The 27,169-nt window shown below is 32.1% G+C and overlaps 1 protein-coding gene across 3 annotated transcripts in view; it reads left to right on the top strand.

The window, feature by feature from the left end:
• The window catches only part of LOC127714939 (tyrosine-protein kinase Tec-like), a 53,604-nt gene that overhangs the window by 2,703 nt on the left and 23,732 nt on the right, over positions 1–27,169 (top strand). For 2 of the 3 annotated variants that reach the window (XM_052220959.1, XM_052220958.1), the window contains exons 2-10: positions 4,878–5,189; positions 8,857–8,955; positions 11,228–11,321; positions 14,254–14,388; positions 16,155–16,312; positions 18,024–18,088; positions 22,354–22,413; positions 23,132–23,263; positions 24,198–24,227. In XM_052220959.1, coding sequence (XP_052076919.1) covers positions 5,055–5,189; positions 8,857–8,955; positions 11,228–11,321; positions 14,254–14,388; positions 16,155–16,312; positions 18,024–18,088; positions 22,354–22,413; positions 23,132–23,263; positions 24,198–24,227 — 908 coding nt within the window. In that variant the 5' untranslated portion in view covers positions 4,878–5,054. The remainder of the gene's footprint in view (positions 1–4,877; positions 5,190–8,856; positions 8,956–11,227; positions 11,322–14,253; positions 14,389–16,154; positions 16,313–18,023; positions 18,089–22,353; positions 22,414–23,131; positions 23,264–24,197; positions 24,228–27,169) is intronic. The other variant, XM_052220960.1, reaches the window with a different exon arrangement.

Genomic DNA, 27,169 nt, shown 5'->3' on the forward strand with positions numbered 1-27,169 from the left:
CTGTTACATGTACATGAAGTACATGTATGTTAAGGATATTTGATATAATTGTCAGTGAGACAAGTATCCACCAGAGACCAAAGGACTTTGATGTAAACAAATATGTGACCCCCCATGACATTTCCAGGCTTATGGCGGTAAACGTCATAATGAGAAAACGTCTATGTAAAGTCACGTAGCTTAATCGGGACACCTGCTTTTACATGTCAAGTTATATAATGTGGTAAAATAAAGTTCCATTTTTTTTTACTTGAGGAAATTTGAAGTATATTAAGATATACAAAGCAAGTAGATTTTTTATATAAAATTTATATTTTAGGATAATATCCCGATTAAAATCGTGTTTTAAATTCACAAAATTTATCTTGTAGATTTCATTGCATTGATCTGAAATTAAATTACAAAAATGTAGTTCTCAATGGGGTCTGAAATAAACTTTAGATCATTGTAGGCATTTCAAAGTGCAATGTTTATATTTTTGTCTTGCCTTGATGGAGTCAAAAAGCGAGACTTAGGTATGCTGTTTTTGACGTCGATGGCGGAGGCGGCGTCAACAATGTATTAGTTTGTGATTAGGTCAGTTTATGGACATGACGAATAACCATGGACACTAGTGGTAGGTCAATGATATTTGGTATGCAGTTGTGTTAGCATTGGCACATCTCATTTTCATGGAAATTATCTGGCCATGTCTCCTCAGTCATGGTCTATTACTTTGAAACTCTTGCTTAAGTTTACATGTATTAGTTTGTGATTAGGTATTAGTTTGTGATAGTCATGATAGTGGTAGGTCATTAGTATTTGGTATGTAGATGCATTAGCATTGGCACATCTCATTTCCTTGGAGATTATTTGGCTCCTTCCCCACAGTCATGGTCTATTGAATTTGAATGTTTTGCATAGTTCACATGTTAAAGTTGGTGATCAGATCAGTTTAAGATAAACCAATACATATTGCAGCATGCACATTCAATTTTTGGAGTAAATCTCATTGTTTCACATTGTAATGGAAAATATGAACAGATGTATAAAAAATATACCGGTACATGTAAGTCAAGAAAAATATGCCTACACTTTAGGACCCCAATATATAGTATCTCATCAAATGTTAGTTCCTAGGTTTTTTTTAATCTATGTCTGTCTTAGAAGTGCATAAACAAGATGTATGTATTGTTGAAAGTGTTCTTACACCCCTTTCACCTACATACCCTTATATTATCATGGTTATCATGGTTATTGATCTTGCTGTTTGACTATTTCATCTTATTCTGCATTAGCACTTTGTTAGGATACATGTACAAAATGTATTCACAATAAGATAATATTAGAAAGTATATTGAATAACCCACAGCTTTTTGATGGTTTATTATATATCTTGGTATTCACTTTCTTAGCATTGATGTAGTTTTCCTCGAGAGAAAGAAAAATATGATTAGTTCATTATTATTTAGATTGCAGATTTCGGTACATTGTTGCTATGGCAAACTAATGGTTAATATGGAAATAAAAATTCTGTTGTTATTTAGTTACTAAAGCTACAATTACATTTTGAATGGACCCCCCCCCCCCCCCCCCCCCCAAAAAAAAAAAATAAAAACCACACACAAACAAAAATATATGACAAGTTTAAAGATAACTATAATCATGATAATAGATGAACATATACATAAGAAAATTGGAAAAAAAATAAAATTTGTAATAAAATCGAAAGTAACAAAAATGACCATAATCAAGTTATTTTGCAGAATCTAGCAAAATAACTTGTCAGGGTGTTTTGAATCTCTGTATACTTCATAAAAATGCTAAAAACTCATTTTGACCCTGGTACCTCTGCCTGAAAATCTGATGGCTGGTCACATATAGGCACTTGAAAGACATTCAACAATGAGCAAATTAAACCCATACCATATGAACATGTAGTAAGTTATAAAAGGCCCTGGCATGACTCAATGTGAAACAGTTCAAAAGAAAAAACACCAGACTGATGCTATAAAAAAAAAAATAAACAAAAAACAAATATGGCAGACAGCAATCAACAGTAGCCAATACTAAACAGGCTCATAAAGAATTTGGCCATGTTGGCAGGGTTAAACATGTTAAACTGTTGGTTTTCCCGTTTGAATGGTTTTACACTAGTTATTTTTGGGGCCCTTTATAGCTTGCTGTTCGGTGTGAGCCAAGGCTCCGTGTTGAAGACTGTACTTTGACCTATAATGGTTTACTTTTATAAATTTTGACTTGGATGGAGGGTTGTTTCATTGGCACTCATACCACATCTTCTTATGTCTATTGTAAGCACTTTGAATCTATGCTGATATTTAAAGTACAATGTTCTAATTTCAGGTCTTCAATAATCACATAGATTTGTATTTCAATAAATGTCAAATTTACTGCATTTTATACTAACTTTTATTACAAATATCTTCTCCTTTGAAACTACTCTGCTTATTGGAACCATACTTGGCCACAATCATCATTAGGGTATCGTGTTAAAATGTTTTGTCTGATGATCCCGGCTGCCAACCAACATGACCAATATGGCTGACATGTCTGAAAATAGAACATAGGGGTGAAATGCAAATTTTGTCTATTAAGGCCAGGGTTTTTAATTTGTTGATTTACTGATTTTTGATGTAAAAGATTCTGGTTGGCCTGGGGAAAAAAAATAAAATTTTAAAGACATATTATGTATAGAATTACTGTGTACCTCAGTTTATTACAATATCTGGTTTCTCCTTTTTTGTCATCATTCCTTAAATATGAATGTCAAACATTTATTCTTGGCTGTTTTAAACATTGCCAATGACAATGAATGAGACAACTATCAACCAAAGTTCAAATGATGTGGATATAAGCAATTATAGGCAACCTTACGGTCTTCAACAATGAGAAAAACCTATACTGTGTAGTCAGCTTTATAAGGTCCTGACATAAAAAAATATAATAACAATTCAATTGAGAAAAGTAACGGCCTTACATGCATATCCAGGACTAGAACATGTCAATATGTTATGAATTTGAACCCTGTGTACACTAGGTGTAATACATAAGTGTTTAAATATGTCTTGCAGTGGGTCCCAACAATACCTCTGATGTGGTTTAATTCAAATTTACAGCATAGATAAGGTAAGTTTTAATCTAATTGTAGGTGTAGGGTCTCAAACATGTAAAATGGCTCTTAATTTGATACTGCACATCAGAAATGTTTACCATGTTTCAAATGGCATTTAAAAGCTTTTTATGCCCCCGCCGCAGCGGAGGGGGCATTAAGTTTTACCCTTGTCCGTCCGTACGTACGTTCGTACGTCCAAAAGCTGGTTTCCGTTCCCTAACTTTAGTTTGCCTCAACCAAATGTTATGAAACTTATACACAATGCTTATTACCACATAATACAGATCAAATTTGAAATTAGGTGGCGTCACTTATACCGTTCTTGAGTTATGCCCCTTTATAAACATAAACATTGCTGAATTTTTCAATTCTGTTCTCTAACTTTAGTTTGCCTCAACCAAATATTATGAAACTTATACCCAATGCTTATTACCACATAATACAGATCAAGTTTGAAATTGGGTGGCGTCACTTTTACTGTTCTTGAGTTATGCCCCTTTATATAAGCATAAAAATTGCTGAATTTTTTCGTTTCTGTTCTCTAACTTTAGTTTGCCTTAACCAAATATTATGACACTTATACACAATGCTTATTACCACAAAACTCAGATCATGTACAAGTTAGGGTAGCGTCACTTTTACGGTTCTTCAGTTATATCCCTTTATAACTTTATTAGATATGCAAGCGGGGGCATCATCTGTGTCCCATGGACACATTCCCCATTTATTTAAGAATTTAAATTGCCATGAAATTAAAAAGTAAAAGTCCTTTTTAATCTACTTTTTTGTTTAAATTTGAAAGTACAAAAACTGTACATGTACCGTGTATATACAGTCAGGGATATAACTCTATAGGGTTATTACAGGAAATAACTTGCATGTGTTATTACAGATACTTTCACGAGTTGTCTACTCTTTATTCCTTAAATTTTCTAAATCTGTAATAACATATGTTTGTTATTTGTAAAATATTTTAATCTATAGTGGGCTCTAGGGAACTCTTGAGACTTTGCACAGAAACTAAATGCATAGCCTTGATAACTAATTTTTAAATTAGATTAATACATTTTTGATTAACCATGGTAAATCAATGAGACAAGGCTTTTTAGATTTAGACTTAGCTGTAATAACAAGGCTTAGTTATTAAAGGAATGTAACTTATTATACGAGACACTTGGGAATTACTGGGAAGCTTGCGCAGAACCTCATTACATGCTCTGGTCATTATTTCTTACAATAAATTAAAATACATTGTAATTAAGCATGATCTATGTCTGAGCAAATGCTTTGGAGTAGCTGTGATAACATCCTTTAGTTATTACAGGCATATTTTTTCTGTAATAACATAGGTGTACTATGCATAATTGACAAACTATGAACTGTTATATCTTTCTGTAGTTAAGTATACATAAAGCCAATATTAATATCAATTGAACTTGTATACATTTTAATTAAACTAATGATGTATATTGTCCCTTTGAAACATGTAACATACATATGTTATCACAGTTCTTTGATTTTTTAGTCCACAGTAACAAATGTATGTTATTTTCTGTAATAACCCTATAGAGTTATATATCTGACTGATATATGTATGTACTGTGAATTTTTTTAATATTCAGATATGATATTACATGCATGTACATTGTACTGAAGGCATTGACATGTTATATGACCTTGGAAATATTATATTGACTTGTATATAATATAATACTGCCTTCAAGTTGGTATCATGTTCTATTGCATAAATACTTTTTCTTTCCAGATGTTAAGCCATTTGGTTCACATGAAAAAGGATATGAGAATGACTGTTTTGATTGGATATAATGATTTGGTGGTAAATGCTGATAAGCAATAGACCAGACTTAGTTGCTGTCAACAAAATTTTTTTTAGTTGTGTATGATGTAGAAATTGGACTGTGAATAACAAAAATAGCTAAAAATGGATTCACAAAAAAAGCAAGATTTTATGATGAAGCGTTCTGTGAACAAAAGCAGAATAACTGCACAGAACTATAAAAGTCGCTGGTTCATATTAGATAATGATACTTTGAGCTATAAAGATGGTACATTAGAGGTGAGTTGATTTTTACTCTAATGTGCATAAAAATTGTTAATGTAGTCCGAAATATATCTCTACATGGTCTACATGGATGGACTTCACTGGTTTTTCTCTTTTTACCAACAAAGAAGATTTTTGACCAATTTTAATGATTTCACCTAATAATCTGCAAACTATAATCTGATAAATACATTGTAATAGATGGACTGAATCTTTGAACAGCAAAAGTGAACACAAGATCTTACAGGAGTTGTTTCCCCTAAATCACAATTCTAACTTTTTTTTAAGTTTGCCTATTACATATATCATGAAAATAATTATAATTTTGTCCATCAAAAGTAATCAAGAAACAACATTTTGGCCCAGACAGTTTTCATTCAACACAAATTTATGTTCTTGTTGCACAGTATCAAATTAATTCAAAATCAACAAGTGGTTGATACAGGATCCTTAGAGCATCTAGTCCATGTGTGTGCCAACAACAAGTACTTCTACAGTGCACTATAGGTCCTTCAACAATGAGTAAAGCTATAAAGCATTGTAAACTTTTAAACATGTTAAAAATCCCTTGGAAGACAAAAGGGAAAAAGTGCATTAGGGAAAAGCAACAACCTGATTGATACTACAATATAAAATGTATAATGAAAAACAATAACAGCAAACAATAACAGAACAGGCGAGGATTCTTATGGGGGCACACGGGAAGTGGCCCCCAAAAAGTAATTTATAGGTAAAATGACTGTAATTTGTCAAAATATGGTTCTCTATCATGTCTAACTCCTGATTCCCAGAGTCCCCCCCCTCCCACACTTGAGTGATTGTATATTTCTTATTTGCATGGGCTCCTAATAATAGTGCACTCAAAATATCCTGATTATTCAGCAAAACAACATCATGATGCATGTTCCAGTACATGTGTACACGATAAGAGAATAAACACTTTATGCCACCACAAACATTTGACTTTCATACTACAAATACCTTCCTGTTAAGTTAAAAGCACTTCTGAATTTAGAGGAAGTAACTACTTCTGGGAAAAGATAGATATTTATCCAGAAGTAGAAAATACATTTATATTTAGTTACATTGAAATTTTGACATTTGTCAGCAGATTGCATTTTTTTACTTTGGGATTTGACATGCAAGATGAAGTTGTTAGATTTAAGATAGATATTTGGACTCATGGGATATGGTTATCTGTTATCCATTATGTCCATATTATGATCTTTGTATAAATATGTATACAGCATCCAAATAATTTTTGTTATAAACTTAATTTTACATGTATATAATTGTATGGCTCCATCAAGATCAAATACCATCTACTACCTTGGAGGTTTGACTGTGGACCTTGCCAACTGACTGGACCTATAACCTTTAAAACAAGTTTGTTGTTAAACATTAACCTGTCAAATTTGCTTGTAAAGTGACCTGGTGACCTGAGGCAATTTTGAATGTGACCTTGTGACTTAAGGAGGTACCCTACCATGCCTACTGGAGCCCCAATAATTCAAATCATAGACAAAACATGAAAAATTTAGATGATTATTTTTATTTCAAGATATAACAATATTTACATAAAAATGTATATTAAGATAATAATATGCCTAGTTGTAAGTCAGATCAGTTTCCAAGTCACGATCATATTCTTATTGATCTTTTCTCATGTTTCTTTGCCATTGAAGACAAAAATTTAATTGTGGCGATTAAAAATCATGAATGGCGAAAGAAATATATTGACTTCCTCAATCTTCTTATATTTGTTTCAGCTTCCTCTGACTTTTCCCCTGATCAGACAATACTTGGATTTCACCTTTCAAGAACTCATCACACCTATCAATTTTGTCAAAAAAGCAATAATTTGATAACAATCGGCAACAATCGACTAATTAAAAAAGGTGCTCATTGTATTGTTTAATGACAATGTGTGGTAAAATGGTTTCACTAACCACCTTAAGGACTGTTTTTACAGATTTGATGGAGATAATTGTTTTGAAGTCACAATTGTTTTAGTGGCGCACCTGTTTTAAACATAATTTACGTCTCAACTTTTACTTTTAACTATGGTTCGGAAAAAAAAAATTGTTATGAAGAACATGAAGAAAGGGTTCAAATATAGGAAAAATCTCTGATTTTATTCTTAGACCCTAAACGAGACAAGAAGTATTCATTAAAATGATTGAAGATGAACCCAGAGTTTCCCAGATGTAAAACTTTACAGTATCTTTAAAAAAGTTCTCGAAATATTCATTCTAATTGAGGGTTCATTTATTATTACAATGTAGGATATGCAATAGATATGTAGAATTATAATAAAGGAGACAACAATACTGCAAACTGATTTTTTTTTTTGTTAGCAAGAAGGAAAAGTTCTTAACAAAAACATTTGGCAAAAAATGAGAGTGGCGAAAGAGGTGGGGAAAAAGAAATTGGTCCAGGGGAAACCCTGATTGTCATGATTGTAGACGTTTGTAAATTTTCTAAAATCATTAATCAATTACAAGTACCATGATGATGATAACAGGAAACTTTGTAGGAAAATATAAGCCTGTGACTTAGTAGGAAGATATTGACATTTATCTGATTGACATTGACATTTATACTTAGTAGTATTAAAATACATGTAAATTGTATGTGTAATACGATCAATGGCAATCGTGCTGTATCAACCATCCCTGATGATATCCATATCAGTCTCGGTTGCAAAGGCTTTATCACACCCTTAATCTGTATGACATCACATCATCGACATCAGTCACCGTTGCAAAGGCTTTATAAAACCCCTAATCTGTATGACGTCACGTCACATGAGATATATAATAAAGTGTATATGATGTGGCTTTTCAATATCACACACCGTATCAACCCTCAACCAATATAATTTCTCAAGCAGAGCTCTTGGGATTATATCATGTATATTGGTGTCTCGAGTTGATATTGAAAAAGCCATATAATATTCTCTATTTATCTGATAGATATTGATGCTTATCATGCTTATTGCTATGTATATTCATGATATTCACTCACCAATTACGTGAATTAGTTAAATCAATGAATTAAGAAAAATTTGATTTTTAACAAAAGATGGCTAAATGACAATGAACGAGGCAACTCACCTTAAAACTTTACCCACTATTTCCAGCTTTTTAGCATAAATAACAATTGAAACTTTTTAATGATAGATACATTTCTTTCAACCAATTATATCAAGAATTTGCAGAAGACAATTGATGCAGATATTTGTAATTTAATGCATATGCTTTAAAAATACAACCCTAAACCAGAGCTTCTAAAAACAATTTGAGACAGCTGGACATTTCTTTCAATCGAAGTTTCAATCTTTAACTTTTAACTAAAAGCATTAAGCCAATCCACTGATAATCATTGCTTAATTAAGGGCAATGAATTTGATTACTTCGCTTGAAAATGATTACTCCATACTTTTGATAATGATTCTGTGAACTGACAGTTACTTACATAGGAGTTCCTCTAACAGGCAGTACATCATTGCATGTTTCAGAATTAAACAATATAATAGAGTTTAGGAATTTACTAAACCATTTATACAGTTTCCCTAAAGTTGAATAAATATACATTAATTGTAATAGTCTGTCATAGAACCCTCATTTTGATATAGACATTATCGATATTTACATGATTTTTCTTTTTTTTTTTGTAATAGAAAGTAGGTAAATTGAAAGGTGCAATAAAACTTGAGAAAATAAAAGTAGTGGAGGCTGTGGAAGACAAAACCTTAGACAACAAAGTCAACGTTTTTCAGGTAAGTTGAAAATATCTACTGTAAATAAATTCAGAAATTAATGTGTGCATTATCATTATGAATCACTGATTAATGGTAAAAAAATATAAAATCTAATTATTGTTATTACATATATTTTGTGAAGGAAAATCACTATTGAAATTATAAATGCGAGTTTGCATAATTGCAAACATGATCATGATTATGCTGTTGCATTTTTCACACTTAAAAAAATTGCAACAATTTCTAAATTTACAGTACTTGTTTCTTAACCTTCTGGCAGAAAAAAAAAGATAGGAAGGTAGGTTAAGAAGATTTTGATTTTGATTATATTTTGCATAGATTATATTAAGAAATGTTCTTGACAATAGATGCTTAACCAAAAAAGCCTAAAATCAGTAAGTGTAGGCAGGAAAATTTTGGATAGGAAGAGAACACAGGAAACAACTCTTTTAGGGGAGGCTAAATTAATGATTGACTTAAAGTTGTCTAGAAAAAAGAAAATTGACCCATATTTTTGTAAATACAGTATCAAAAATCTAAACTTGGCAGCAGGGCAACCATCAGCTTAGATTTCCAGTGTCTGACAAGGCTTACCCATGTTGCCAGGATGTGAAATGATACACAATCTTATCATAGGTTTTTAGATTTCTGAGTCTTGAACTCTTGCCGCTGTTGGACTCCTTTCATCACTGTTTAACATTCAAATGGTTTGCAAAATTTTTCTTAAATGTGGTCAGATTGGGTTGATAGAATTGAGCCCTATATCTCAACCAACTTGCTTGCTAAGAAATAAATAGTTTAGTCCATAGGAGCCACGTGACAGTTAAGCAACAAAAAGGTGAGGTATTCACTTTCAGTATTTTTTTTGTCTTTTATGAATAGTTGCCTCATTGGCAGTTATAGCACATCTCCTTATTTATTTATATTTTTTTTATAAAATTGTATGCAGTAAATATTCATTTTGAATAGGTAGGTTTATTTCCTCCTTTGAAAATTAAAAGCTATATGTAACTTTTAGATGAAAATTGTTGTGAAAACTTGTGTTGTTGGGTTACAGTTTATTTGAAATTATCCAATCTTGATTAAAATACAATCCTCTGTCCATGCTCTGTTTACAAGGATCTGACAGCGCTCCATTGTACTTTCTGTTCAAAATACCTTACGGGATCCTCAGATTTTGTCACATGGAAACACATCTTCAAATAGCTGGAATTTCCTTGGCTGATGTACAGGTATTACCAGAACAGAAAGTAAAACAGAGTGTCGTCAGATCCTTGTAAGAGAGGCGTGAACACAGTATCGGTACTGAAATCAGATTGAAATTTACCACACGTCTTAATTATGTAACTTTGGAATGTAAAAAGTCTTTTTGGTCAAGGTAAGACAAGACAATTTTCAAGTGTTTTATAAGGTTTATAAATTGTTTGTGTAAGATCTTATTATTGATAAAAAAATATTTAACATTGCTTTATTATACATGTTACATGTATATAACTCCAGATACTGACTCTTCTATTCAACTAAGGTTTTTGATAAAAAATCATTAAACAAGGAATTGTTTGAATCTGGAATAATTTGGAATTCTGGAAAATTGATGAAATGAATGATGAAAACTAACATAACTGAAGAACATGGCTAAGGTTCATTTTACTTTTGACTGATATTTCAGTATGAATTTACTAATCTCCCTTAAGCTATCCATGCATGTATAGCTAACCCACCTTAATTGAGTTAGTTTTCATCATACATTGCTTATCAATTTTCCAGAATTCAAAATTATTCCAGATTTAAATAATTCCTTCTTATTATTATACTGACCTTATGAGATGTAGCTCACAGTTATAGTTTCACTTTATAATCTGGTGCACCGCTGCAATCTAATGCGCACATCAGAATAAGATAAAATGTGGTGATGATCAAAAGCTCAGTGTAAATTATTAATTAAAGTAACCAAAATGTGTCGTTTAAGATAAAAGTTAATGATTTTTTATGAGGTGGAAAAACAAGAAGAAAAAATATATTTATACATTTGTACCTGTAATCTCAGCCCATGGCCTATGTTAATATGATATTCCCCAATAAATAAATCTTTGGATCCATCTGTTTTAAAGTCAATTAGTGAATAAAGTAAGGTACTACAAACACTTCCAGTTAAAAATAGGATAATTTACAGAAATTTTTTTATTTTCATGATTTTTTTTATGTTTATATAACATGAACATGTGTCTATTTAAATTCTATGACAGAAGTTGATAATGGGAAAAATTTCTATATTATATGGTTGTTACAGGTAGTATATGGGGAAGGAGCAGAATTTTTTACATTATATATTGTTGCCCTGAAGGATGACCAAAGAAAGGAATGGATAGAAGAACTCAGGGATGGTAAGACATATCTTTTATTCTGGTTATGTAATGTCTTTCATTTTGGGATAAAAACTTTCTTACATTCTCAAGTACAAATTCATGGCAATTATTTCTTTATAGTTAGTGGACACTGGATAACTTGGTATAAAGCATTGGACAAGGTAATGGCAAACATGCATCTTATATATGTGTGTAAATATTAGAATAATATGAAAATAAGATGTGGTATGATTGCCAGTTGAGCAGAGACCAAATGAAGTGGATATAAGACTAGATCACTTTAACATTATCTTAAACTTTTTATGCCCCCGCCGTAGCGGAGAGGGATTAAGTTTTACCCTTGTCCGTCTGTACATCCGTACGTCCGTCTGTACGTCTCAAAATTGGTTTCTGTTCTCTAACTTTAGTTTGCCTCAACAAAATGTTATGAAACTTATACACAATGCTAAATACCACTAAACACAGACCAAGTTTGAATTTTGTTGGCATCACGTTTACCTTTCTAGAGTTATGCCCCTTTACAAATGGAAAAATTGCTGAATTTTTCGTTTCCGTTCTCTAACTTAAGTTTGCCTCAACCAAATGTTATGAAACTTATACACAAAGCTTATTACTGCTAAACACAGATCAAGTTTGAATTTTGGTGGCGTCTCTTTTACCGTTCTAGAGTTGTGCCCCTTTACAAATGGAAAAATTGCTGAATTTTTTGTTTCTGTTCTTTAACTTTAGTTTGCCTCAACCAATGCAAATGTTATGAAACTTTTAAACAATGCTTATTACAACAAAACACAGATCAAGTTTGAATTTTGGTAGCGTTACTTTTACCTTTCTAGAGATATGCCCCTTTACAAATGGAAAAATTGCTGAAATTATTGTTTCCATTCTCAAACTTTAGTTGGCCTCAAACAAATATTAATTTTAATGTTATGAAACTTATGTGAAATGCTTATTACCTCAAAACACAGATCAAGTTTGAATTTGGTGGCCTCACTTTTACTGTTCTAGAGTTATGCCCTTTTTACAAATGGAAAAATTGCTAAATCCTCGTTTTTATTCTCTAACTTAAGTTTGCCTCTTCCAAATGATATAAAACTTATACACAATGCTTTTTACCACAAAACTCAGATCAAGTACAAATTTGGGTAGTGTCACTTTTACCGTTCTTGAGTTATGTCTCTTAATAAGGTTATATGCAAGCTGGGGGCATCATCTGTGTCCTATGGACACATTCCCCATTTATTTTTTAAGCAGTGATCTACAAATTTAAGCAACCCATGAAATGTCTGTTCTCTAGGCCTCCATCTGAGAAAATTGATAACCCCAAATTTTAGTTAATTCACAGTACTTCTAAGCAGATGATAAGTAAAACTTTTTGTTACAATATTTTAATCGTCGTATTAATAAAAAGAGATGTCATGTTGGTTATCATTATTTTTATCTTACAGTTTTCTTGAACTTGTGCTGATAATATACATACTCATTCAAACAATATAGTATTAGATTAAAAACACTTATGACATTATAAGAGGAGCATTAGGTCCTCTTGTGCTTAAAATCCCCCATTGAGATTTTGAAAAGTTGACAGGTATGTGATATGTGTAATACACTAACACACACTATCCTGAAGGTGGTTGAAAAAAATATTGGTCTTTGACATCAGTTTTGTTAGTTTTAAATTAATAAACATGAAAAAAATAAAAAAAAAAAAAAAAAAAAAGAACAAGGAAAATTCATAACGGAAAGTCCCATATCAAATGGCAAATTCAAAAGCTCAAACACATCAAACGAATATGGAAAACAACTGTCATATTCCTGACTTGGTACAGGCATTTCCTTATGTAGAAAATGGTGGATTAAACCTGGTTTTATAGCTATCTAATCCTCTCACTTGTATGACAGTCGCATATAATTCAGACATAATAGGAAAAAATGTCAAAAATAGGGGTGCAGCAGTCAACATTTTGTTATAATCTTAATCAACAAAGAAAATTAAAATGGCATATAGACGGAAATGCATTTTTAATTAACTATAAAAAAAAAATTAGTGAAGTGTTTCTAACTTGAACTTTGTTAAAGTGTTTGAGTGATCTTACCCATATAACTCAATAGTTTAGATCATCTTTTCTTCCTTTTGGAATGATTTTACCAGATATAATTTAGAATTTAAAAGTTAACTGAAAGCACTCCATCCCAGATAAGTTAGTCTTGTCAAGCTAATTAAGTAATCTGTACCATATATAATTAATCATGAAACCAGGATGTAGTTGCCAAATTTATATTATTATTTGAATCAAGTGCAGATTTTTTTCAGCAAACCTAAAGAAAACTATATAATTTTCAGTCCTGGAAGGAAAGGTTGAGGAGTATGATAATTGTGATTAGAGTGTTTGATGCAGAATCATATAAATATAAACATTTATGTGAAAGGAACTATCTGTTTAAGTACACTTTTAATTTGCCAACTACCATTATCTAATATAGTTTTTTTGGACTAGCAGTAAATAGAGATGATATTTGTATAACACTATATTGGTCTATCCTGAATGTTTTCCTGTCAAGGTCATGGTCTCTCCCGGAACCTGGCTTTTTCCACCAATAAAAACTAGCGGCCCTATAAATATTGGCAATGTAGATGAAAACTGTGCCATTAATATTTAACACAGAAAAACAAACAGATCTATTCTGAATGTGATTGAAATTTTTTTCTGTTGTATCTTTTGAGAGAGGAGGAAGGACCTTTTTCGTGATGTATGGATTGGGCTTTTATATTTGCAGGAATTCAGGTTTTACACTTATCAGGACTCAGGAATTAATGATTAATTTTTTGTTATCCTGGAAAGAATGCCTTATTTTTGGGGGAATTCAGGATAACATCCCCTCCTATTGCCCCTCATTTAATATCAATTTTGTCAGAAAAATTAATTATCTATTTGTTTTTCTTACTTTGCAGCTGCAGGGAAGAAACATGCTTGTTTCTTTCCAAAGTACCACCCTGGTGTTTGGACTAAATCATTGGGACGCTATTCCTGCTGTGATCAGATAGACAGGAATGCTGTAGGGTGTAGTTTAACTACACCAGAGAAAGGTAGATAGCCATCCTCAATATTTGGGATTCCCAAAGGATGACTGGGGTATAGAAATATGCTCACTTTTGGTTTTCATCTGACTGACAGTAAAACCCTTGCCAAAGTGGGTCTTCTGTTTGGCAATGTTTGGTGTGTGGGATGTATAAATACTCACTCATGTCCTGTTAGAATGGGGACTTTAAATTAGATGCCTTGTGTGGAGAGAGTGCATAAAGAGAGGGAAAAAAATACTTGTGAAGTTGTGATAAAACAGTACATACATGTCATGCATGTATTATCACTATAAATGAAGATGACCCCAATCAATTTTGAAATTCACAACAGTTCAAAAAATGCACAATATTCTATCTACCTGAGTGAAAGCCGTTGAAGGTCCACCCGAAATATGAACAACATAAACATAAACTAAGTTTGCCGACAGCCCATCATGCTCGATGGACGCCAGATTGTTTTATAAATATTCACAAATATTATTATTGCAATACATACATTATTCAAAATCGTACAATTCCTATGTATATACATGTATTATCCTAAATACAACCAAACCAAACCAACTTTGACTAAATACACCCTTTCATAGATGGCCAGCCAGAAAAAACAAGAGATAAATAAAACGATATAATCGATCAAAACCCTCTAGAAACCTGTGTCAGTCGATGCCAAGTGCACAATCCCGTCTCCAGGGTAAGGTGCTTGGAAGTACACCTTGAAAATGTGTGTATAAAAAATATCGCATATACATCCAAAATGTAAGTTGAGTGTTCATTCGTTACACAACAGCTAGAAAGTGACCTTATGCTTTATTATCAGATAGTACACCCATTTGGAACTATAAGTGACCCTATTATATATTCATACGATCCATACCCTTCAATACAATGTTTTCCAGCTATACTTAAACAAATGTGGGAAAATACAATTAATCTTGTAATTGACATTCAAATGCAATAATGTCATGCTTAAAAAAATGTAAGTCTCTTCACATTCCTTAAATGAGAAATGTAAGGAATTTCCAATACTGTAAATTCAGTAATTATTGCGAGGTTTTTATGTCCCCGCGGTAGCGGAGGGGGCATTAAGTTTTACCCTTGTCCGTCTGTATGTCCCAAAGTTGGTTTCCATTCTCTAACTTTAGTTTGCCTCAACCAAATGTTATGAAACTTATACACAATGCTTATTACCACAAAACACAGATCAAGTTTGAATATTGGGGTTTTCACTTTAATCATTCTAGAGTTATGCCCCATTACAAATAGATAAATTGCTGAATTTTTCGTTTTCCATCTTTAACTTAAGTTTGCCTCAACCAAATTTTATGAAACTTATACACAATACTTATTACCACAAAACTCAGATCAAGTACAAATTTGGGTAGCTTTACTTTTAGCATTCTTCAGTTATGTCCCTTTATAACTTTATATGATATGCAAGCGGGGGCAACATCTGTGTCCCAATGGACACATTCCCCATTTATTATTAATGCGAATAATACGACTGGGTGAGTATTGCAATAATAAGAAATCTCATTTTGATATCTGATACATATATTTATATGCAGATTTTCCTGAAATCGCAGTTATTAAAATCGCATTTTTTGTCCATACTTCAACAACCCAATAATAAATGCACACAATAATTTCTGAATTTACAGTAAATACTAACCTGAACTGAAATTGCATATTGCAATTTTTTTGTTTATTAAATTTTTTTGTGCTTCAAACACTTATTATGGTAATATAATTAGTCCAATAAAAATTTTCAGATGATGCAACTGTACCATCTGTATCAAAACAGCAATCTGTGATAAACAAACCACTTCCACCAAAGCCTGAGGACAATAATCAGTCTCGCGACAAGAAATTCTATATTGCTATTTATAACTTTACTCCTGTAGAAGATGGTGACCTTGAACTTCAGCAGGTAAATTTTGTATTTTCCTTACAATTAAATAGAAGAAAGGTTTATTAGCTCTATATATAAGAAGAGAACAGAAGTGATATTAATTGATATGATTTTCAGAAATAAAATTTTGCAGTGATATAGCCTTTTTTGCTGATGCGACATAAAGCAATCATAAATCAATCAATCAGGATTGAAATTCAAAAGGCAAGTTAGTCAAAAAGGTTTTAATGTTAAAAAAAATCATCACAACTATTTCTTTTAGAATTTCTAATTGATTTATTCCAGCATTTTAAAAGATGATTCTGTTCTCTTTTGATATAGTTATTTTTATACGACTGTAAAAGCGGTCGTATAATGGTATGACTTTTTTGTCGTTGATGGCGAGGGCTCAGGCTAGCAGGTGACTGGGGTGAAAAAGTCGCTTTTCCATCCGTCCCTTCACGTTGCCAGGCTGTCAAAAGCAATATCTAGTCCCCCTGATTTTCACAATAGTCACTTTTATCATCGGCTATTTTCAATTTTTACCAAGTCAATTAATCAGCAATTTTTCATTTATAAGTAAAGAAATTCAAAGATATTAATGATTTATTACTTTTAGAAAAGAGTATATAGCATTGACTTTACAGATTGGTTGTATGTTATTTCAAACAGACAACTTTCTAAGAAGTATTTTCTTTCACTTCCGGTACTTGTTACGCGATAGCGTACATCAAAACATTTTGACTTTCGACAAAATAAGAGATATTTGTTGGAGCTACGGATCGGAGGCGGGATTCAACATGAGCGGAAAAGCTATGACCGTAATCCGTAATCTTAGGATAATAACTATGGACGCATGAATGGCACAGCTGACTGAAGAATAATGATCCTGAAAGGGAAAATTATGCTTTCCACATGCACTTTAACAGACTTTTGGTTAGATCTCCATGCTTAATGTAAATATTTCCATGTAAATGCATTGTTTTAATTTATTGATTAAAGTTGCTTAACTTTGTTGAATTTATATATCTTTTTGAAAAGAAAGAATGAATTTCAAAAACATGATAAACAGAATAGTTTTTTTATTGAATTTTGATTGATATATATATGCTGGGACTAGTATACTTTCTTTTCCTTTTTGATATAAAAAAAAGTTCTTTTTAGTGCTAGATATTTAGTTGGTAGTTTCTTAAAAGAGAAAAAATATAATTGTATAACTATAAATCAGTGATTATTTAGGATGTAAACTGAAACAACTGTTTATACTTTAATTGTATATTCCATGTACTCAGGTATTAAGGTGGTACCCAACACCTTGACTAATATTAATTTGGCTCGTTTAATTTTCATAAAATTTTGACAAAATGTTTACTTTAACCCTTTGACAAAAATATAAAAATTTCAAAAAATTTGAACCAACCACTTTATCAGAAAAATTTCATTGGTTATATAACAGTTTGACAAACACTAATTTTGATCATTGAGAAGCTTAATATTTCATTAACAATACAACGTAATTAAAACGTTTATCTGATTTTTACAGAGTTGTCTCCCTGTAGTGTTAGGTACCACCTTAATTGAACAATATAAAAAAATGAAATAAACAGGATACATATGGCCCTTTATATTACAGTAAAAACCTAACATTGTAGCACAGTGGTAATATGTATCTATATACATAGAATGCTAGTTTGTTATGTTATTATCTGCATTGAATGTAGTCATGTTAGTATTATGGTTTTTTCTATAGGGAGAAGAATATGAAGTTGTAGATGATACCAGAGATCATTGGTGGCTAGCTCAAAATAAGGCAGGGTAAGTTGACTAACCCAAGACTGTTCATACAGATCATTTGTGGCTAGCTCAAAATGAGGCAGGGTAAGTTGTCCAACCCAAGACTGTGCATACAGATCATTAGTGGCTAGCTCAAAATAAGGCAGGGTAAGTTGTCCAACCCAAGACTGTGCATACAGATCATTGGTGGCTAGCTCAAAATAAGGCAGGGTAAGTTGTCCAACCCAAGACTGTGCATACAGATCATTGGTGGCTAGCTCAAAATAAGGCAGGGTAAGTTGTCTGACCCAAGTCTGTTCATACAGATCATTGATGGCTAGCTCAAAATAAGGCAGGGTAAGTTGTCCAACCCAAGACTGTGCATACAGATCATTGGTGGCTAGCTCAAAATAAGGCAGGGTAAGTTGTCCAACCCAAGACTGTGCATACAGATCATTGGTGGCTAGCTCAAAATAAGGCAGGGTAAGTTGTCTGACCCAAGTCTGTTCATACAGATCATTGATGGCTAGCTCAAAATAAGGCAGGGTAAGTTGTCCAACCCAAGACTGTGCATACAGATCATTGGTGGCTAGCTCAAAATAAGGCAGGGTAAGTTGTCCAACCCAAGACTGTGCATACAGATCATTGGTGGCTAGCTCAAAATAAGGCAGGGTAAATTGTCTGACCCAAGTCGGTTCATACAGATCATTGATGGCTAGATCAAAATAATCAGGGTAAGTTGTCGGACCCAAGACTGTTCATACAGATCATTAGTGGCTAGCTCAAAATAAGGCAGGGTAAGTTGTCTGACCCAAGACTGTTCATACAGATCATTAGTGGCTAGCTCAAAATAAGGCAGAGTAAGTTGTCTAACCCAAGACTGTTTATACAGATCATTAGTGGCTAGCTCAAAATAAGGCAGGGAAAGTTGTCCGACCAAAGTCTGTTCATACAGATCATTAGTGGCTAGCTCAAAATAAGGCAGGGTAAGTTGTCTGACCCAAGTCTGTTCATACAGATCATTGATGGCTAGCTCAAAATATGGAGGGTTAGTTGTCCGACCCAAGCTTAAGACTGTTTATACAGATCATTAGTGGCTAGCTCAAAATAAGGCAGGGTAAGTTGTCCAATCCAATTTAAAAGTACGAAGATGTGGTTGTGTTTAAAGAGCTGTATCTGTACTCCGTTTGAAACAGGAGTAATAGATTGCTGAAGCTCGCATTACACGTGTTTCTTAGCCTATACAAATTCAGCTGATATTTAAAGACACTAAACAGTTATTGTCTATGTAACAGTACAACACAATAAACTATGAAGATCAGTTAATACGTTAACCAAGACTGTTCATACAGTACACACAAGTTTTCTGTTGAATATCACTTTTTGTCTGCCAAATTTTGTAGTATGAGCAGACTGGTTGGCTTGAAGTCAGAATAATGTGTCATGAGTAGGATGATATGTCCTTATGCAGACTGTTACCTTGTAAAAGAGAGGCAAAAGATACCAAAGGGATATTCAAACTCCTAAGTCTAAAATAAGCTGACATTGCCATGACAAAAAAGACGAAAAGACAAACAATTGTACACAAAATACAACATAGAAAACTAAAGCACACAAAATACAACATAGAAAACTAAAGACTGATCAACAGGAAATTTATCAAAAAATGAGGGCGATCTGAGGTGCTCCAGAAGGGTAATCATATCCTACTCCATAAATAGCAACTGTGGTGTTGCTCATTTAAGAACAAAACCTGTGATAAGTGTAATTTGGTAGGTCACATTTGAGGAAAAGCTAGCATATTAAAAGCCTCACTCAGTGTGTCTGTCTAGAATAAATATCCCACTAACATGTTATTGTCCTGGATATGCATTAAATATTTGTCACTGGACACTGAGCAGCCATCCATCAATCAATAAATCATCTAAAGGATGTTATTTGATAGATTTATCATAGTTATTTTCAATTCAAGAGGTAAAAAAGTGCGTCATATATGTTCTTCATTAGAATACTCTCAATTTCTGGTAAATATATAGAACACAATTGTGATTCCTTATGTATATAGATATAAGAAGATGTGGTATGAGTGTCAATGAGACAACTCTCCATCCAAGTCAAAATTTATAAAAGTAAACCTTTATAGGTCAAAGTACTGTCTTCAACACGGAGCCTTGGCTCACACCGAACAGTAAGCTTTAAAGGGCCCCAAAAATTACTAGTGTAAAACCATTCAAACAGGAAAACCAACAGTCTAATCTATAGAAAAAACAAGAAACGAGAAACACTTATGAACCACATCAACAAACGACAACTACTGAACATCAGATTCCTGACTTAGGACAGGTGCATAAAAATGCAGCGGTATACCTCTTTAAGGTTTATAAAACTGAAAGTTGACTTCATGACATTGAACAATTTGAAATATTAAAATCACTGGTATCATGAGTTTAAATTTTTGACAGACATGCTGGGCCTATTATATTTTACTATATGGTAAAGGTTTTGCTCATTGTTGAAGGCCATACAGTTCCTTATAGTTGTTTATATCCTTTCGTTCCTGTTGGATATGTGTCTAATTCCAATTATACCACATCTCCTTAATTTTATATACATAATCTCTTTGAAGTTTTTGAGGAACAGAAATTAAATACTTTAATGGTTTGTGGTTTATATAAGCTTTTTGTAGATTATTCTATTTGTACTGTTGTAATATAATTTCATATTTTGTATACCGTGAGATTGCATTGTAGTTTCTCATAAATAGAGGAAATGTAACTTGTATAAAAGGTGAAATCAGATGACAAATTGATGTCATTGATTTACAAATACATTCCTGTACAAATTTACTGTAAACTGTATGTACAAGAGTAATGGTAATCTTGAGGAGCATTTTATAAGAGAGGTTTACTATACTTGAATATTATTCCTGTACAAATTTACTGTAAACTGTATGTACAAGAGTAATGGTACTCTTGAGGAGCATTTTATAAGAGAGGTTTACTATACTTGAATATTATTCCTGTACAAATTTACTGTAAACTGAATGTACAAGAGCAATGGTACCCTTGAGGAGCATTTTATAAGAGAGGTTTACTATACTTGAATATTATTCCTGTACAAATTTACTGTAAACTGAATGTACAAGAGCAATGGTACCCTTGAGGAGCATTTTATAAGAGAGGTTTACTATACTTGAATATTATTCCTGTACAAATTTACTGTAAACTGAATGTACAAGAGCAATGGTACCCTTGAGGAGCATTTTATAAGAGAGGTTTACTATACTTGAATATTATTCCTGTACAAATTTACTGTAAACTGTATGTACAAGAGTAATGGTACTCTTGAGGAGCATTTTATAAGAGAGGTTTACTATACTTGAATATTATTCCTGTACAAATTTACTGTAAACTGTATGTACAAGAGTAATGGTACTCTTGAGGAGCATTTTATAAGAGAGGTTTACTATACTTGAATATTATTCCTGTACAAATTTACTGTAAACTGTATGTACAAGAGTAATGGTACTCTTGAGGAGCATTTTATAAGAGAGGTTTACTATACTTGAATATTATTCCTGTACAAATTTACTGTAAACTGTATGTACAAGAGCAATGGTACTCTTGAGGAGCATTTTATAAGAGAGGTTTACTATACTTGAATATTATTCCTGTACAAATTTACTGTAAACTGAATGTACAAGAGTAATGGTACCCTTGAGGAGCATTTTATAAGAGAGGTTTACTATACTTACATATTATTCCTGTACAAATTTACTGTAAACTGTATGTACAAGAGTAATGGTACCCTTGAGGAGCATTTTATAAGAGAGGTTTTCTATACTTCATGTGTACTTACATATTATTCCTGTACAAATTTACTGTAAACTGTATGTACAAGAGTAATGGTACTCTTGAGGAGCATTTTATAAGAGAGGTTTACTATACTTGAATATTATTCCTGTACAAATTTACTGTAAACTGTATGTACAAGAGTAATGGTACTCTTGAGGAGCATTTTATAAGAGAGGTTTACTATACTTGAATATTATTCCTGTACAAATTTACTGTAAACTGAATGTACAAGAGTAATGGTACCCTTGAGGAGCATTTTATAAGAGAGGTTTACTATACTTGAATATTATTCCTGTACAAGTTTATCGTTTACTGAACTGAAGGTAATTGTATCTTTCGAGGAGCATTTTATAAGATAGATTTGCCATACTTAGATACTATAGTCATGCTAAGATTTATTTTTGCAATAAAAGTCTTAGTTAATAACAGTTGTATGTTTATTTTTTTTTACAGACTGCAAGGATATATTCCAGCTAATTATGTCAAGAAAAAGTTTGATTTAGAAATATTTGAGTAAGTACATAAGCATAATTAATGTATATTCAATTGCTTATAAAGGTTGCAAGTATGCTTGAAGGAGTATGTTTTAATACACAAAATGCAAAAAATATTTCTCTGATTTCGCGTAGGTGTGCAAGTCATTAACTTCCAAGAATGTGTCATTTCACAAGGTAAAGTTCCTAAAGGGATTGCTTTTGGTATTGCTTTTACAGAAAAATGATTGGTGCCATGTAAAATATTGCTACACAGGAACTACTTTATGATTTACCCAAAATCACTGGAAACTGATATACCATCAGGAAAACAAACAAATTCCTCAAAGTGAGAGATGGTTACATGTATTTCAAAGAAAAAAAAAAGATCAAAACTACATTTATGATACTTTTACTGCATAAGCAGTAAAAATTACGTTTTAAATACAATAAAATACCTTCTTTATTGATCACATACCAAGACCTACTAGTGAATTCTTTTTGGACTCTCAATCTTTCCATTGTTTTGAACAATCATAGAATTTTTTACAGCTTTTGGCCAAATATTGGTCCTTTGACTTAACCTTTACATGGACTTATAGTCTGAAAATTACGGTATATATTAACATATTAGGACTATTAAATGTGTATATATTGAAAATTCTGTTCAATTAGTTCTAAGTAATTTAAAAAATGAGATTTTTTTCTAAATGAGGAAATATACTTTAATATATCTATAAAAATGTTGATATTTTTAGTTGGTTTTGTAAGAGTTATTCTCGAGAAAGAAGTGAGCAAGTATTAAGAAAGGAAGGAAGAGAAGGATGTTTCCTAGTGAGGGAATCAAGTACACCTGGAATGTTTACTTTGTCTCTCTATACATCAGAAAGGTAGGTATTGTCATGATTATTACAATATGATATGGCATAAATATGATTGTACGCTGCTATTTTTAATATTTTAACATTAACTTTCATATTGGTATTTGATTATTAGATTAATACAAGCTGCCAATTCGATACATTTATATAATCAAAGTTTGGTTATCATCTCCCATTCAAATAAATAATAAAAAAAAAAGATTTCTTAATTGAATGACAAGTTGAAATCCTCCTTATTTTAAACATTTGGAGAGAATGAGTCTTTATAAGAAATGTTGTCTTTCTTACAAACAGATCATCATTTGCATATATGACCTATGAATTGAACATTTACTAATTTATAACTACAAATGCATAGTTCAGGATTATGAAAATGAACATAGTATTTTAAAAAAATTTTAAAGTTCAACCATTCCTTTATGATGTTGAAATATTTTTGAATTCATAATAATATATTAAAACATTAAATACATACACTAATTTTAAAAGACCATTTTAATTTATATTTAAATAAACAACCATGCTTTTTATGCATGCCTTAAATGACTTTGAATGAATGATATTCTATAAAAGAAAAGAAAAATGATGAACTGATATCTGATTACTGTGGATTCATATATTTTTGTGGATACAAATTTTTGTGAAATCAACGAAAATTGGTATCTCATGAATAATAATGAATTCATAGTATATAATATGATTAACATCACTATATGACTGTATTACAAAAAAGGGATTAGTAACTCATAGATTGTCTTTCCTTACTTAGGACATGCCTATAATACATAGCAATTTTAGCCATATCCTATAGATTTTATGTTATGTTATCTAACTAACAAAAAAAAAAAAATATATAATATTTTTTAAGGTTAATAGTGTTTATGTTGAAAATATAATAATACATATTCCTATAATTTGGCCTTACTGTGAATGTTACTTGTAGGCCTAGGTCAAGCATTAGTTCAAAATTCAGGTACTAAAAATACTGCTTTATTGCAAATTTCCCCTTTTCAGACTTCATTCAAATTTCTTGTCAGATACAAATATGTAATGTAATTGTAGAACAATCTGAAAATTTGTTTAGAATAGTAGAATAACACTAATTATCTATCTGGTGATTTTTTTTATGGATCAAAAGTACATCTTGTGAGTAATTGTGGGAAGGGGATTAAAACTGTAGTTTCCAGTAGGCTTCTGAAGCCATGAACATGATGAAGGTTTCTTCTTGCTGATATCTATTTTTGTTATAATAATTATTAATTACTGTTTCCGAGAACCTAAGAACTTAAGAGGAAGTAAATTTGAGTGAAGTCTGTATCCATTACAAGTAGAAGCATGTGCCAGTCATTTTAGAAATTATATAATCTTACAGTAATTTTGTAATATTCAGATGTGTATTACATGTATTACTATTTTTGTAGTTATTTTATGGGAATGGTGTAATTTATACACTATAACTGCTTGCATCTTCTTTGAATTCATTTTTAAGGTTTATTTTTGTGATACGTCATTTCTGCTTATTCTGTGTTTTTTTTTTTTAAGTTTTTTTGTTTGTTTTTGTCTCGCCTGTGACAAAAGGTCGTGGAAAGCGAGACAATGGGATTGCTTTTCTGGTGATGGCTGCAGTGTCAAAAATTGTTAAGTTTTCTGCTTAAATAAGTTATTTTCAAAGGAACTACTTGAATTGTGATAGATCATTGATATTTAATATAAAGTTGTATTACTATCAGTACATATCAGTTTGACAACTATTTCAAGGCCCTGCCCCCTAGGTCATGATTCAGTGACTTTGAATTAATTAGCAATTTTCAATGTAAAGTATTCTGCTTAAGTTAGTTTGATAGGAACTAATTGTGATAGATCAATGATATTTTGTATGAAGTTGTATTACTATCAGTTCATATCAGTTTGATGACTATATCCAGGCCCTGCCCCCTATGTCATGGTCCAGTAACTGAATTATTTAGCAATTTTCATTGTTAAGTTATCAGCTTAAGTCAGTTTGATAAGAACTACTTGTGATAGATCAATGATATTTTGTATGAAGTTGCATTACTATCAGTTCATACCAGTTTGGCGATTATTTTCAGGCCCTGCCCACTAGATAATGGTCCAGCAACTGAATTGATAAACCATGTTGCTGTCCATCAGATTGTCTTTTTCTGAATTTTATGCCGACAGGCGAGACATATCTCTGTGCCAACAGTTTATTTATTTTTTAGCTCACCGGGGCCCAAAGGGCCCCATGTGAGCTTATGCCATCACTTGGCGTCCGTCGTCGTCTGTCGTCGTCGTCTGTTGTCGTCTGTCGTCGTAAACTATTTCAAAAATCTTCTCCTCTGAAACTACTGGGCCAAATACCTTCAAACTTTAATTAAATGTTCCTTAGGGTATCTAGTTTATAAATTGTATCCGAAGTTTTGATCCATCGACAAACATGGCTGCCATGGCTAAATATAGAACATAGGGGTCAAATGCAGTTTTTGGCTTATATCTCAAAAACTAAAGCTTTTAGAGCAAATCTGACATGGGGTAAAATTGTTCAATTGGTCAAGATCTATCAGTTCTGAAATTTTCAGACGAATCGAACAACCCATTGTTGGGTTGCTGCCACCAAATTGGTAGTTTTAACAAAATTTTGCAATTTTTTGTTATTATTTTGAATATTATTATAGATATATATAAACTGTAAGCAGCAATAATGTTCAGCAAAGTAAGATTTACAAAAAAGTTAATATGACCATAATTGTCAATTGACCCCTTAAGGAGTTATTGCCTTTAAAGATAATTTTACACAATTTGTTCATCAAGTTTGCTAACATTTAAAAATCTTCTCCTCTGAAACTACTGGGCCAATTACCTTCAAACTTTAACTAAATGTTTCTTAGGGTATCTTGTTTATAAATTGTATCCGAAGTTTGTATCCATGGACAAACATGGCCGCCATGGCTAAAAATAGAACATAAGGGTCAAATGCAGTTTTTGGCTTATATCTCAAAAACTAAATCTTTTAGAGCAAATGTAACATGGGGTAAAATTGTTTAATTGGTCAAGATCTATCGGCCCTGAAATTTTCAGAAGAATCAAACATCCTATTGTTGGGTTGCTGCCACCGAATTGGATGTTTTAACAAAACTTTGCAGTTTTTTGTTATTATTAAGTCTCCCAAACGAAGTTTGGGAAGACTTATTGTTTTTGCTCAGTTCTTATTATTATTATTATTCTTCTTCTTCTTCTTCTTCTTCTTCTTCTTCTTCTTCTTCTTCTTCTTCTTCTTCTTCTTCCGCCGCTTTTAAATTTGAACTTGTCCGCACCCGTTCTCTAAAACCGCTTGTCAGATTAACTTAGGGTTTCACAATATGTTAGACTAACATGTCTAGTGGTGCAATCAGGGTTTTGTTTGTGCTATGGGGTTTATAAAGGGGTACTTTGAGGGGCAAAAAGAAAAGAGGGTTTTACTATAGAACCCTATGGGATTTTATTTTTTTAAATTTTCAAATGATTATCAATTGAAAACCGTTTGTGATAGACACAATCTTTTTAATTGAAAATGTTTTAAATGATAAATCCCATTAAATGAAATACAGGGTTAGTCCCCAGGGGTCACCCCCACCCCCTGCCATTTAAGAAAGTTCTAATACCTTGTAAGTGGTCAAGATCCCCACCCCTAAACCATATATATTCTGGTTTGTCATGCTAAGATGGTTTGAATGATATACAGGGTTAGTCCCCAGGGGTCATCCAGACCCCCTGCCATTTGAGAAAGTTCTAATATCTTGTAAATGGTCGAGATCCCCACCCCTAAACCATATATATTCTGGTTTGTCATGATGAAGCACATCAAATGAAATACAGGGTTAGTCCCCAGGGGTCACCCCCACCCCCTGCCATTTAAGAAAGTTCTAATACCTTGTA

Source organism: Mytilus californianus, unplaced genomic scaffold (genome assembly GCF_021869535.1).
Source record: "Mytilus californianus isolate M0D057914Y unplaced genomic scaffold, xbMytCali1.0.p SCAF_9, whole genome shotgun sequence".
Taxonomy (NCBI): domain Eukaryota; kingdom Metazoa; phylum Mollusca; class Bivalvia; order Mytilida; family Mytilidae; genus Mytilus; species Mytilus californianus.